We start from the raw sequence: 13147 nt of genomic DNA, 5'->3' as shown, positions 1-13147 counted from the left end.
AACTTTTCTGTTTTGGTTCACTGTCACGGCTCTCATCATTTAGCACTAAACAGCAGACAGACAAAGTTAGCGCCTAGCTGGTGCACGTTATGGGGCATATAGCAGCTAGAGAGCCAGATATTTGACTCTGATGTTGGTGGCGACCAAAACAGAGCTAAAAGGAGATTGAATTTTGGATGTGTATTTGCTGGGTAGCCAGAAACACAACTCCAAATGAATGCTGCTGTTGCTACATAATCACTGGGTACGTAAATAGGCAACTGTTTGCCAACAAGTTTAACATATCAACTTGAAAGGTGATAAAATTTCAGTGTTGCATTTACAGCTTAGTTTTGCATCCCCGAAGTGGCTAAAAAACAGTTTCTGGTTTAAAGGTCCCATATTGTATCATGTGAGATTTCCATGTGGTCTTTGCTTATAAAGCAGGTCTAGTTTCTATATTAATACTGTGAAAGTATCAAAGCGCTAAGTCCACAGAGAAATGCACAGTGTCTGTATTCAGAAACTGAGCCTTAAAACAAGCCATCAGGACTTCCATAACATTGTGATGTCACAACAAAGCAGTCACCACCCTCAGCCATGCCCCAAGCCCCGCCCACCAGCATCCACCATCCAACCTGGCAGGATTTGGTTTCTGATTGTTTACTGATTTTTGATATATTTTTATTTGACCATTCAGAAAACAGTCAGCTAATCAGAAAAGATGTAATTTCCCCACTGAGGTGCACTGCATTATAGTGGATGGTGTTGCTGGTGTTTTGTTCAACACCATTTACATACACGAGGGGGACCTCTCAACTTAAGCAATGATAACTGTCATACATAAATCTAAGTCTAATCATACATCAGCAGAAACAGTCTATGTAAATGTTTCCATCAAAATGTCTGGTCAAAGTAATTGATTGTTCAACCTTGTATTTTGTTCCTTCTGCCAATGCATTAAGTCAACACTACCTTTCCCTAGTTCAGTTAGAATTATGGGTTTTTTTTTCCACAGAAAACCAATTTGTCATGAAATTATTTGATTCAATGTAGAATCAATCAGAAATATCTTATTAATCCCTATTACATAATCATTTTGAAGGCATCATTCCACATGCCTGTTGGCACAGACGTAACTGAAATCTGTCTTTCTCTATGTTTTAGGCCTTTTACCTCATCCATGTATGCTGATGTATCATTGGAAATAACCATGCAATACTTGATCTGTTAATACTCAAAGCTCTGATAGGAAACCACTCAGGGTTTGCACAGTCATCAGAGATTATGCAGCAAACAAGGGGACTAATGCTTTTAGACGGGATTTCCCTTAGTCACGCTTAACACACACAAAAACGATGACATACACACACAATGGGTTTCTGGCCTGTGATCCTCTTCAGATGTCTTCTAGCAAAACTACTGCTGTTGAGATTTCCCAAATCCTCCCTCTGCGCTCATTTAGAAACCCTGTAATAAACCTCTTAATCCCAGGCCAGCATTTTCTAGAGGGTTGCACAACCACGCGTGTCTTATGCAACTGGCAGAGTATTCAGAGTCAATTATAGGACAGTTGGGAGGAAAGGGAGGATGATGAGGCTGCTGATGCAAAAAAAAAACATTTGGATAAGATGGTTGATTTCACACTAACATGTTATTTTAGTTAGATATGTTTTCAGAAGGAATTCTTTTCCAGTGTAAACATTATAAGATATATAAGACATGGATAACATTTATCATAGCTGATTTGAATTGGACTAACTCCTTTTTTTGTCAGCTTTGGCACTGGTTGCAATACTATATTTCTATGGACCTTCCACCGACTATTTAATTTAAAATTTAACCTAAATTGAAACCTACAACTACACGGGCCATTACATATGTAGCATTAAGTTCCCTAAACATTTTTGTAACCATAACATTAAACCTAAAGCCACCCCTAACTATAAACTAATTTAGAATCAACCCCTTATCTTCTGATGCATAATAATACCCACCTGTACATCACTGGTTCGGGTTGACAGTCCAGATTGTCAGCCCATACACAGAGCAATTGTGACCTATTGTTCACGCTATAAGGTAATTAAATTCTGTGTTTTATATATAACCTTTGATGAAAAGTGGCTAGTAGTGGTACTAAATGCTAAACAATACTGTTACAGCAGCACATTAGCAACTGAGTCATCACACTGACTCAATAGCTAATGTCAGCCACACAGCCACATCTACCTGAAGTTAGCCACCATTAGCTACCGGTCACACCAGACCAAGAAAAGGCTGTAGCAACAAAACCTCTTGGAAGGTTGGAAGTTGCATTTCATCCCTTGCTCTCGTCACAAATACTCACACAAATTGCACACAATCTAAATGAACTTTGACTTTCCATTCTCCACCAGTAGATGGCACAGTTGTATCAGTCACCCTCTCCTCTCCTGCCTGGTCAGCATGTTCAGCATGGCTTGCCAACTGTGGCTCTCCTGGGTCTAAATTATTTAGTTTGCCAGGTTGTGATGGAACAGAGATAAAGAGGGGGGCAGGGGGTCAGTCTGATAGAGAGTCTGAGACTAGTTACCGGTGCCGGCATAACTCCTCAGGTTTCAAGTTGGGGGTTTCATTCCAAAGTGAAATATAGACCACCTGACAAAATGATACCTGTTTTGAGTGATTGAAGTTCATGTAATGTCATGTATCAGAGAAGATAGCAGGGAGTCTAGCTACTGAAGACTTACTACAAACATGTTTCATTATTGTCATGACTAACCCTGCCACTCGTCATAATTTGACATGCTGCCTCTGCTCCAGCTCCTTACTTCATCTTTGCACCTTCTGTCACCTGAAGGGAGGACTGGCTTCAGTCGCCATAACAACTAACCGCCCAATAGGCTTCTGAAACCTGACTCTGCCGTCTAACCTTTCACTCCACCTGCTGACAATAATTTACTTGGCAGTACCCGGTGGCAGAAGCCCCTAGGTGTACGTGTTTTTGTGATGGTCTTGGCACAGTTGCCATTTCCAGGCCCTGACACGGTATCTAACCTTACAAAAACCCATTACATCAATGACCTGAGGACCCATCATCCCAAGTTTAGGCAAAAGAAGCCCTCGTGGTCTTTTACCTTTCCCCAGCTCTCCCCAGTAAGTGTAGCTTACCTTGGAATGCCACAGCAAAGTGCTGGGTCTTTAAGTGAGCTGAGCTGTGGAAAAAATGTAAATAATGTGGGGGGAAAAGTTGAGTGTAGTACTTAGCAGTGGCTTCAGAGGCATGTTTAAGAAAGATTCATGGAGCTCAGTGTAGAAATTATATTATCAATAAGTAATTTTGTCACATTTCCCTAAATGTCAACTATTGCTTTCAATTAGACACTGCTCATGTCAAAAAACTCTTATTATAATGTACATATTAACAGTTAAACAAATATACAAATAGTCATCTGATAAAGGGATATTTCTTTGTGAAACACATAACTGAAATGAGATTGGATCACAAATATTGGCTGTTTTATGATTCATTTTAATTAATTTTGAAAAGTCCTTTCCTGATCTGAAAAAATTCGACAAGGTATTAATGTTTTCAAAAAGAGGGTTTCTGCAGAGCTGTGGTGTGTCCCTGTGTGTGTGTGTGTGTGTGTGTGTGAGTGTGTGTGTCCAGCAACAGTGCCCAGATCAAAGTGAGGCAATTTATCAGCCACCACTGTTTTATAGGGATTAACACAGTCACTCAGACAGATACACACATACCTAAGGCCTCCCACGCTCTTTGATACACACAGACTTCTTATGTTTTAGTTTCAGCCCAACAGTGAGGCAGTCGACCATTAACACACATGCACACTGTGATGACTTTACACTATAGGTTTACTCAGGTGTCTGATAGTGCACCGGGCACTGATCACACTTAAGATAAACTGCTCTCCTTACATATTACCTTGTATGGACATCATCTCCATAGCAGGCACAGCCCTCCAGGGTGAACCTCTGTTTGAAAACAGTCATATCTGTTGAATTCTTTCCGGCTTTCTGTGGATTTATCTGTCCCTCCGTCCTTCCTCCTTATTTACAGGATTATTCTTTACCTGCTTTAGCATTAGCATTAAAGCCCCTGAAAACCTGGATTCAAATATAAAGTTTTTTCCTCGATAAAAAATTAAATATTCATGAGTTTAAAACTCCAAAACTCAGGTAATCTGCTTTTTGAGAAATGTGTGGGTTTTAGTTTGACCAGATTTGACGACAGTGCCCTGGCAACATACACAAAAAGTCCACCATCTGTAATCATAGGTTGATTCACAAGAATTCTGATTGGTTCACGGAAATACTTGACATCACCTTTTTCCTGTTGAGCCCCGCCCCCTTCAAACCAGCCAGAAGATCGTGAGAAGAATGTCGTATCCCATCTGTCATGGTATGAAGCTGATTAAAAAAGGTATCCTGTGTCTTTAAAATAGATTTTTGAATGAATGTGCCTGTTGTACATTCAGTCTCCTTAAAATTGTACTGTTTACATAAGGATGAAAATTTTATATATGGTTGTTTTGGTAAAAAGAAATCAGCAGGTTTCCAGAGGTGCTTTCTGGGATAATGCATCTGAACAGAAATTGTTCTAGATTGACTTTCTCTAGAAATGCTGCAAGTAAGGCCAGTTGAGAGCATGGGATCTGGAAAGTCTCCATATTCAGCGTTTCAAAAGACAAAAATACATCAATCATGTTGCAGCATCTCCGTAGCAGCCAGGCTGCCAACACTTCCCCGACAAGTGATTACCAACTTTAAAACTATAAAATGGGTGAGTAACCATTTCTATTACTCATCACTTGTTGTTACCTAATTTTCCTTGGGATGCGAACAAGTTTGAGCTCACCCACGCTTCCTTCCAGCCAAAAGACATATAAAGGCTACAACACGGTTACAAATTCATCATGTCATCTTTAATTTTACAGTCACAATCATCTTTTCTTTCCAGTGTCTTAAAACCATAAAAAATAAATATACATTATGTTACAAAACATTTCCAGTGTCACGGATCAATAAAAAAAACACAAGGACATTTATCGGCAGCATTGACTGCATGAGGGCAAAACACTGGGGGTGTACAGTATATATGGTACAAAGGCATTCAGTGGTGAGTGGTAAACCAGACTTTAAGTTGCCTTTTACGAGCTGAAAAATGCATTGGAGCTAGTGTCATTTTCACTTTGAATTCAGATTCAGAAATCCAGTAATTAAAAAAAATCTTTTTATTCATATTAAAGGGTTAATTTATATCCGTTCAGGATTAAAGGGGCTATTTGTAAGTTTTCTATGTGGCTGCATGTGGTTTCTTACCGGGAAAGGGTGGATTGTGGGTGATTGGTGATTGTCACTTCACAATCGCTTCAACCTTCTTCTCCCATGTCTTCAGGGCAGATTGGAGGCTACGGTGAGTCGCTATCTGAAAGTGACGAGCCGGGCCGGGGCTACTTGGTTAGCGTGCTAACTTCAGTGGAGGTAAAGATGTGATAGAGACTAGAGTTAACATTGGCGTTGCTTTCCACCGATGGACACAGCTCTCGGCGAGTAAAGGATGCTGAACTTGCACCGTTTCTTTTAGAGTGGTAAGTAAGCCGTTAATGCTAACGCTAGCCATGTATCAATAGCAAAACTTACAAATAGCACCATTAAAAAAAAAAAGGAAAAAACATGACATTGATCCTCTAACTCTGTGCTTGACTTTGATGTCACAAATTTGAATGACATTTTTTGTGTTAATTTTGGAATGAAACTGAAATAAAAGTGAACTGACCCCAACTCTACTCTGCACATTTACTGTATTTCATGACTTTGGTAACCAGGAATATGTGCTGCATTGAACGAACAGGCAGGATGGACACTGGAAAAGAAGGCTTCAGGTTCATAGTGCTCGAACTGAGTTTTCAATAGAGGGGGGATTCCCCTCCATTCCAAATAATTAATGTTCATTTAGGCCCTACTGTGTGTGCACGCACTTGGGACGACCACACACACACACACATAACAGCCTTGCATCTGTTATGTCTGTGTATGCGCCAGACAGTGTGTTACATCATCTGAAAGCCCAGTACGGGCTAATACAATATGTGTGTGTGAGTGAGTGTGTGTGAGTGTGTGTGTGTGTGTGTGTGTGTGTGTGTGTGTGTTTTCATGTGTAAGGCCTCAATCCAGGATGAAGGCACAGATTATTGTTCTCAGTCGATTAAACCAGCATATCAAGTGATTTTCACAATCCCAACGCAACACAGGCAAACGATTTTTAGTTCCTTGCTACAGCTGAAATACAAAATAGATCATTTCTTCTTCACCTTTAACAATATCTACACATTAATTACACTCTAAATGCACTGCATCGAGAGGCTGCGGTAGCCTTTCTTTGAGTTAAAAAAAAAAAAGAAGAAGAAAAGAGCACTTGGTGTGTGATAGCGCCGTTCGGTATCAACGGGTTGGAAGTGTCCAAAAGTCAGTGGGAACAGCTTGTGACAGGTTTATGTCTGATGACGCTTTAAGGGACATGTAGTCCTTGAAATCCTTTTGGACTACAAATGAGACTGTACCAGCTTGTATAGGTTCATGCACAGTGGTTATACATCTGCTTTTCTCCATGAGAAAGAAGCTGTCCGAAAGTATCGTCCTGCTTTCCTAACTGTACCCGCTGGAAAGCGACATAACGACCCCTCATAACCGTGATCATTTTGGGGCTTGCAATGCATTCTGGGGGCATTCTTCATCTTCTGACTCTCCTCTCCATTTCCTTTAGTGGTTTTGGCACACATGGCTCCATGTCGTCCTCTCTTGGTACAGTCCAACACAGCATTCCCTTTATTATTTCTCACATCTTTTCAGTATCTCTGCTTATTTTCTTGTCCCCTGCAGTCTTAAAGTCTGCAATTAATACTGCTCTCCAGAGAGAGAGGGAACACCAGAGGAGGGCTGGATGGACGGATCAGGCGTGAACCCAATCTTCAGCACCCCTCCATCTTTTTCTTTTCATTTCATTCCCCTCGCTCTAGGCTCTCTTCCCCCAGCGGTTTTTCTCCCACTTGCTCCTCCTCTCACAAGGGCAGGCTGGTCTGGGTTTTCCTAACAGGTCAGATCGAAGTCTCGTTACTGCCACTGTTAGCGGAAGAAATGGAGGGAGGGAAAGAGGAGGGATGGGGGGTGGAGGGGGGGGTGGATGCAGGGAGGGAGGATGCGAGGAGAGAGGAAGGAAGGTGAAAACATGCAATATAAAAATGAATGCAGGGGTGGAGGGAGTCATCATGCAGCATTGAAGCAGGGTGATCATATTATTTCATGCTTTAGTGAAAGGAACAGGTTGACAGTTTGGGTAATATACTTATTTGCTTTATTGCCTTAAGTTAGATAAGAAGACTGAGACCATGTTCATGCCTGTATGCTACACATGAAGCTAAGCTAAGCTAAGCCCCGCTAATGATGGTGGCTTCATATTTAGCGTACAGACATGAGAGTGGTATCAATCTTTTCATCTAAGTCTCAGCAAGAAAACAAAGTATATTTCTCAAAATGTGGAACTACCTATTACGACTCATGCATTGTTGCATCAGTTAACATAATGGTCAACCAACATGTCATCTAGCTGTATGGTTGCGGACAAGGTTTTTTGTCAAACTCTGATTGATCTTGAATCATTTTTTTTTTAAGTGATTCAAATCACATGATTAAATGACGGGATGATGCATCATTCATTAATTTGTGCTATCAAATTAACTTCATTATTAATGATGTTTTTATTAGGACAAAGAAAGATGTCGTGCCAGCATTCCCTCAATGACTACTTACTCTGAGTCTGACTCGTTGCCTCCGTTGACTGTCCCTGACTTCAAGTGCATGGCCATTCCCCCGTTGGTCTCCCGGTAGATTCCTGCCGGCGGGGGCCCGGCGGGAATCTGCGGCCGCGGAGCGACGGGCGGCTTGATGAGGGAGCTGTTGTCATGGTTGCTGGGGCGACCCCCATCGTTGGAGGCCAGTGAGGGTGGACGTGACGAAGGGGTCATGATGTTGATGGAGGAAAGGGGCGGGGAGGAGGTGCTGTTGTTGTTGTTGGGGGGAGGGGAGGTGATGGTGGGGGAGTTGTAGTCGCTCAGCTTCTCCCTCAGACGGTTCTTCATGTTCTTGTCGGTGAGTGGCGGAGGATAGCTGATCTTGTTCTTTAAGATACCTGCGTCGGACAAATAATTTATCCCAGTGTAAATCAAATAATATTCATTCATTCATTTGATTGAATTTGATTTAATTCAATTGAATTCTCTTCTTACCTTTTCTCTGCTCTGGTTGATGGTTGCTGTTGCTGTTGGGTTGACTAGGGTGCGCTGTGTCTTTAGCATTACTGGGTGTCTGTCTGTCTCTCTCCTGGAGCATCTCCCTCTCTCTTTCTCCGATATGGTTAAGCTTATTTTCCGGGTGCAGCTCCACATTCACCTTGGTCTCCACCCTCAGCCTCTCTGCCCCGCCGGGATCCTCGCTGTCACTGGCTGTGGTGGCCTCCGTTGGCCAGTAAGGCTTCATGTGATTGGGCACTGACTCCACTGATGGGGGGGGGGGGTGGACAAGACAAATTTGAAGTAGCAATATTAAAACAAGATTCCACTCAGATTCTCCTGTTGTGGTACTGTAGCAGCAAGGTTGTACCTCGGACTTGAGCACTGACTGCATTCACACTTGGAAGTTGGAGACTTGGACTGACTTTTTTCTGTTAGTTTCTTTGTAGTAGAAGTCTATAATAATTTGTCATATTATTTTTGATCGCTACATTGACACTGTAACATTATTTAATTTTTATTATTCATTTCAAAAACACTGTTCACGTCTAAGTAGTGTGTGCGTGTTATGTCACACAGTAAATTAACTTCCTGCTGCAAATCCTGCAAGACTGCTGTATATTTTGTATTAAATGTAGACCTTTCAGCTCTTTGACTGTGGAGTGGAGCACTGGAGCCCATCCTGGACGTGGACTCAGACTCAATCTTGATGACCTGGACTCAGGTAATAGGAACTCGACTCTGACACTGACACACTACTTTATGTGCTTTGGAGGAATTTAATCAGGTTCATTCATATTCATATCAAGCTTTCTATGGAAAAGTTAATCTGAAAAGTAAATATAGATGTCAAATTGAAGTAGTGGAGTAAAAAGTATGTTAGCATGTAGCATGTAATGGACAACTTAAGTGTCTCAGATTGGTACAGGCTCAGTTGGACCGTGTACATACTTTTAGGTGTGCTGTGAATGGGCTGCCTCTCGTTGTTCCACTTGGGCTTGACGTCGATGTCGTCGTCCTCGCTGTCGGAGGAGTGGGAGGAGGCGTAGGAGGAGCTGTGTTCATCCACTGACAGCTCACTGTCTGAGTCAGAGTCTGATGGGAACAAGGAGGGAAGTTAGTGGAGAAACTTAATACCTGATACTGACGCATGAAAAGCTAAAGTAAACTCACCGTCTCCCTTGGTGCCGTTTCGGTGGAACAGAGGTCCATCCAGATCTGTGTGTCCTTTAGCTGTTCCTGAAGAGACACTGGGCTTCTGGCCAGACTCCTCCCTTCATAGATAAAGACAGATACAGCAGGGAGGACGAGAGAGGAGGACAGGGAAGCGAGAGAGAAGTGGGAGTGGAAAAGTAGAGTTGAGGTAGGGGGGGAGACAGCGAGGGGGGAGTACAGCGTCGCTAGGAATTAATTCAAGCCCAAACTTGAGACAACTGATGTACAATCTCTCATTACAAAACATTTGCCTCTGTTGATAGCTTCAACAAAGACTAGAACAAATAATAAAATGTGGTTTAGCTGTACTTGCAACAAAGTCAATAAACTGGCGGCTTGATCATCACAGAAAACAGAAAAACACATCTACCATTGATGGAAAATTGAGGTGAATGTGTTAGACCTGCACCATTATCTGTTTTAATCTATTTATGCTACAAATATATTAAACAACCACAAATATTTGAGTGTCAGTCAAACACACAATCGGCTGATATTAAAAAACTTGCAGCTTTTGTCATTTATTCCCTAATTTGATACATCATTGATTTAAAAATAAGTGGATGAAGTTACTCAATCATTCCTCCTCTCCTCTCCTCTCCTCTCCTCTCCTCTCCTCTCCTCTCGCAGCTGTTTATTCCAAGTTGTATTGAGATGTTGGCTGGAGGGCAAAAATGCTACTGGAGACTCTGACCTGTCTGATGGCTGATCTAAGAGAATCTTCTGGAAGCAGCTGAAAACATGCCAACAGCCACAGGGAAGAGGGATACGTATGTCTGTATTAGATTCCCTCCTCCAACAGGTACAGTCCCATCTCCCTCCTTTCGTATGTTTCCTGTCCTTCTCTTTTTTCTCTTTTTCCCCATCTCTCTCTCCTGTCTCCCTCTATTTCTCCCCTCTTCCCTTGCTCTAACCCATCTGTCTCGCAAAGGCGGCACGCCGCATTGCTCCCCGCTAGCGTTTTTGCTCTCATTGACCCTAGTGTTAGTTCGCATTACCCAGATGACAGCTTTACGAGTCGAGGCGTACAGTCAGACCTAACCCCGATTCTGTAAAACTCTGTAAAACACCAGGTATATGTAATACCACTCCGCTGCAATGAAAACCTGCCTCTGATAGTCACACGCAGGTGAGATTAGCCAGAGATGAAAAGCGTCTCTATCTTGGGAGAGATATATCTCAAAATGTCAACTTTTTAAAGGTTAATCAGGAATACACTTGTCCTGTTGCTCAAACGCTCCATGCTTATTAAGTAAAAAGGAATGAAGATTTATACATGCTAAAAAAATTTACTCAACTCAATGGATTTTGGCAAACTTTTAACCTTACCTAAAAGCTGCTTCATATAGTAAAAGAAAGACATAGTACAACGTATTTTATGTAACTGTCAGATTACATAACATAATATTTTGATGTATCGTTCTAATGCCAAAAGTTCACAGCATATAACACACAAAATAGATATTGTAGATGTTGAGTAGATATTGCTAAAATATATTGCCAGTAATACAAAGCTGATTTAGCATCATGCACAATGCTACATCAGTTACACTTACACCTCTTTATAAACCTAACTAAAACTGCATTAGCTTCGGCCAGGTGTACCTAGCTAAAACCAACCCAGTTTACTAAGTGTCTGTTGAAACTGTGTATAGTAATAGTAAGAAAGGAGTTTAGATGCATACATGTTAAAACTTGCTGAAAAGAATCTACTTCATTCAAGATTTGATTTGACAACCATACATTAAAAAAACTATGTACATCAGAAAAACTGCATATCTGGCTGGTATGCAAGATCTCACATCACTTATCACTTATCAAAGACCAATTTTTTAAGATTTTTCAGTATTGTACAGCTACTTCAAGTTTTCTTAGATCTTAGATATTACTAGTAGTCTATGTGGTATATGCTAAAGAGCTAACACAGAGCAGTGGACACAATGTGATATATATATAGCTTTTTTTCACTTAACATCTTAAACTCCAATAAGCCCTCTTACTTTTCCGAGTTTCGGCAAGGTGTAGCTAGCTTTAACTAATGCAGTGTAATGCAAACAGCCCTGCAGTAAACTGCTCCTTCATCAAGGATATAATGTATTTGTTGAAACTGTTTTGAGTGTATACTGGGAATCTATCTATTTCAGTGCTTTGAAGCTATATCATATTAACATTAAATTATTCAAATTTAAGCACGATGTTTCACTGCACTCTGACAGTTTGATCTCGTTTTACCGTTCTTGCATTCCCTAGTCCTCATGTCATGAAAGGTACACTTCAACATCACAATGTATCAAATCAAACTTCACATGAACAAAGTTATCCGTTTAATCTGTGAATGCATACAAAACACAACAGCATAACAGTATGGATGAATAATGTGGATGGATCTACAGTGGGTATTGTGTTCCTTTGCCTGGATATCTGTGAGAGTTGGTATGTGTTTGTCAGTTTGGGGTTTTGCATCAAAGCCATGCGCCGGCAAAGCTCAGCTTGGTCTTTCATGCAAGCAGAGGTACTGTACAATGCAGGTGCCATTATGCAGCAGCATTCATGTACGGTAGCAAAGAAAGCAATACCCTCAAAGTTTAGAGAAACCCAGAAACCTTACTTATCCTCAGCTTTGTATAAGACTTAGAATAAGGACAGGGTGACAGGGAGTGACTGCCAAGTGTGTGTGTGTGTGTGTGTGTGTGTGTGTGTGTGTGTGTGTGAGTATGTATATCAATTAGGGGCTTGGGGTGTGTTAGTATGTTTGAGTTAGCAGACATGCTGGGAGGATGACAAAGAAAGACAAGAGAGAGAAAAAGTTTAAAGAGGATGGTCCAGACAAACACACGTACAGACACTCGCCATGCAGCAGTGTAGTAAAAGCAGCCATGCAGTCAGTGAACGTGTTATACCTGAGTGTGTAAGCCAGGTAGCTGCTGCGGCTCTTAGCTGACCTGAGCGTACTATCCAGGGAGACGGTGGACTCTCCGATGCCCGAGCGGTACAACGGGCCGTCTTCTGTGTACGTGTTGTTGCAGTTGAGGGAACGCTGAAGATGGAGGGATAAATTATTGGATTTTCAACTTTTTAGTGAAAATAGAAAAACACAATTACAATGATTACACAAAAGACAAAGAACGTAATACCTTAAAAAGAAGCAGAAAATAATTAGGAAACAAAATGTGAGGAGATATACGTGTGTCTGTTCACTCACTGTGAGCAACGACGCCCTTGTGGTGCTGGACTCGTCTGGTACGCTCTTCTTCCCTGTGAGGACGTTCTTGAGGTTCTTCCTCGCCTCTTTGTTGAAGACCACGTGGAAGAAGAAGATGAAGACTCCCTGTGCAGAAAGGGAACCAGATATTATGTATTATAACAGCGGAGTAATGATGACAAAGCTTAAACAATGAGCCTTAAACCTAATCACATAGCTCTTAGATCTTAATAAAAAGTCAGCATTAAGATTGAGTTACCTGGAGACAACTGAAGACAGCGAAAAGGTAGTGGAAAGTCATGACGTCGCTGTTGACTGCCATTAGGCCGAGCAGCCAGGTGGCGCTGATGAGTAGCAACAGGAGGAAGGCCATTCGAAGTGCGGGACTGAGGAGTGAAACACACACACACACGTTATCCAGACATACACTCACTACATTGATGCTGATTATCACGTAACACTG

At 41.6% G+C, this 13147-nt stretch overlaps 1 protein-coding gene across 5 annotated transcripts in view; it reads right to left on the bottom strand.

The window, feature by feature from the left end:
* Nucleotides 1-4882: 4882 nt before the first annotated feature.
* celsr1a (cadherin EGF LAG seven-pass G-type receptor 1a) overlaps nt 4883-13147 on the bottom strand; it is a 94432-nt gene continuing 86167 nt past the window's right edge. For 2 of the 5 annotated variants that reach the window (XM_056367237.1, XM_056367241.1), the window contains 8 exons: nt 12944-13070; nt 12685-12810; nt 12383-12519; nt 9441-9541; nt 9219-9362; nt 8265-8534; nt 7789-8167; nt 4883-7101 (listed from right to left, as the gene is read on the bottom strand). In XM_056367237.1, coding sequence (XP_056223212.1) covers nt 7077-7101; nt 7789-8167; nt 8265-8534; nt 9219-9362; nt 9441-9541; nt 12383-12519; nt 12685-12810; nt 12944-13070 — 1309 coding nt within the window. In that variant the 3' untranslated portion in view covers nt 4883-7076. The remainder of the gene's footprint in view (nt 7102-7788; nt 8168-8264; nt 8535-9218; nt 9363-9440; nt 9542-12382; nt 12520-12684; nt 12811-12943; nt 13071-13147) is intronic. The other 3 variants (XM_056367236.1, XM_056367240.1, XM_056367238.1) reach the window with 2 other exon arrangements.

Source organism: Seriola aureovittata, chromosome 22 (assembly GCF_021018895.1).
Source record: "Seriola aureovittata isolate HTS-2021-v1 ecotype China chromosome 22, ASM2101889v1, whole genome shotgun sequence".
NCBI lineage: Eukaryota > Metazoa > Chordata > Actinopteri > Carangiformes > Carangidae > Seriola > Seriola aureovittata.
The sequence above is the reverse complement of the archived record's forward strand: the minus strand, read 5'-3'. Positions and strand labels throughout refer to the sequence as shown.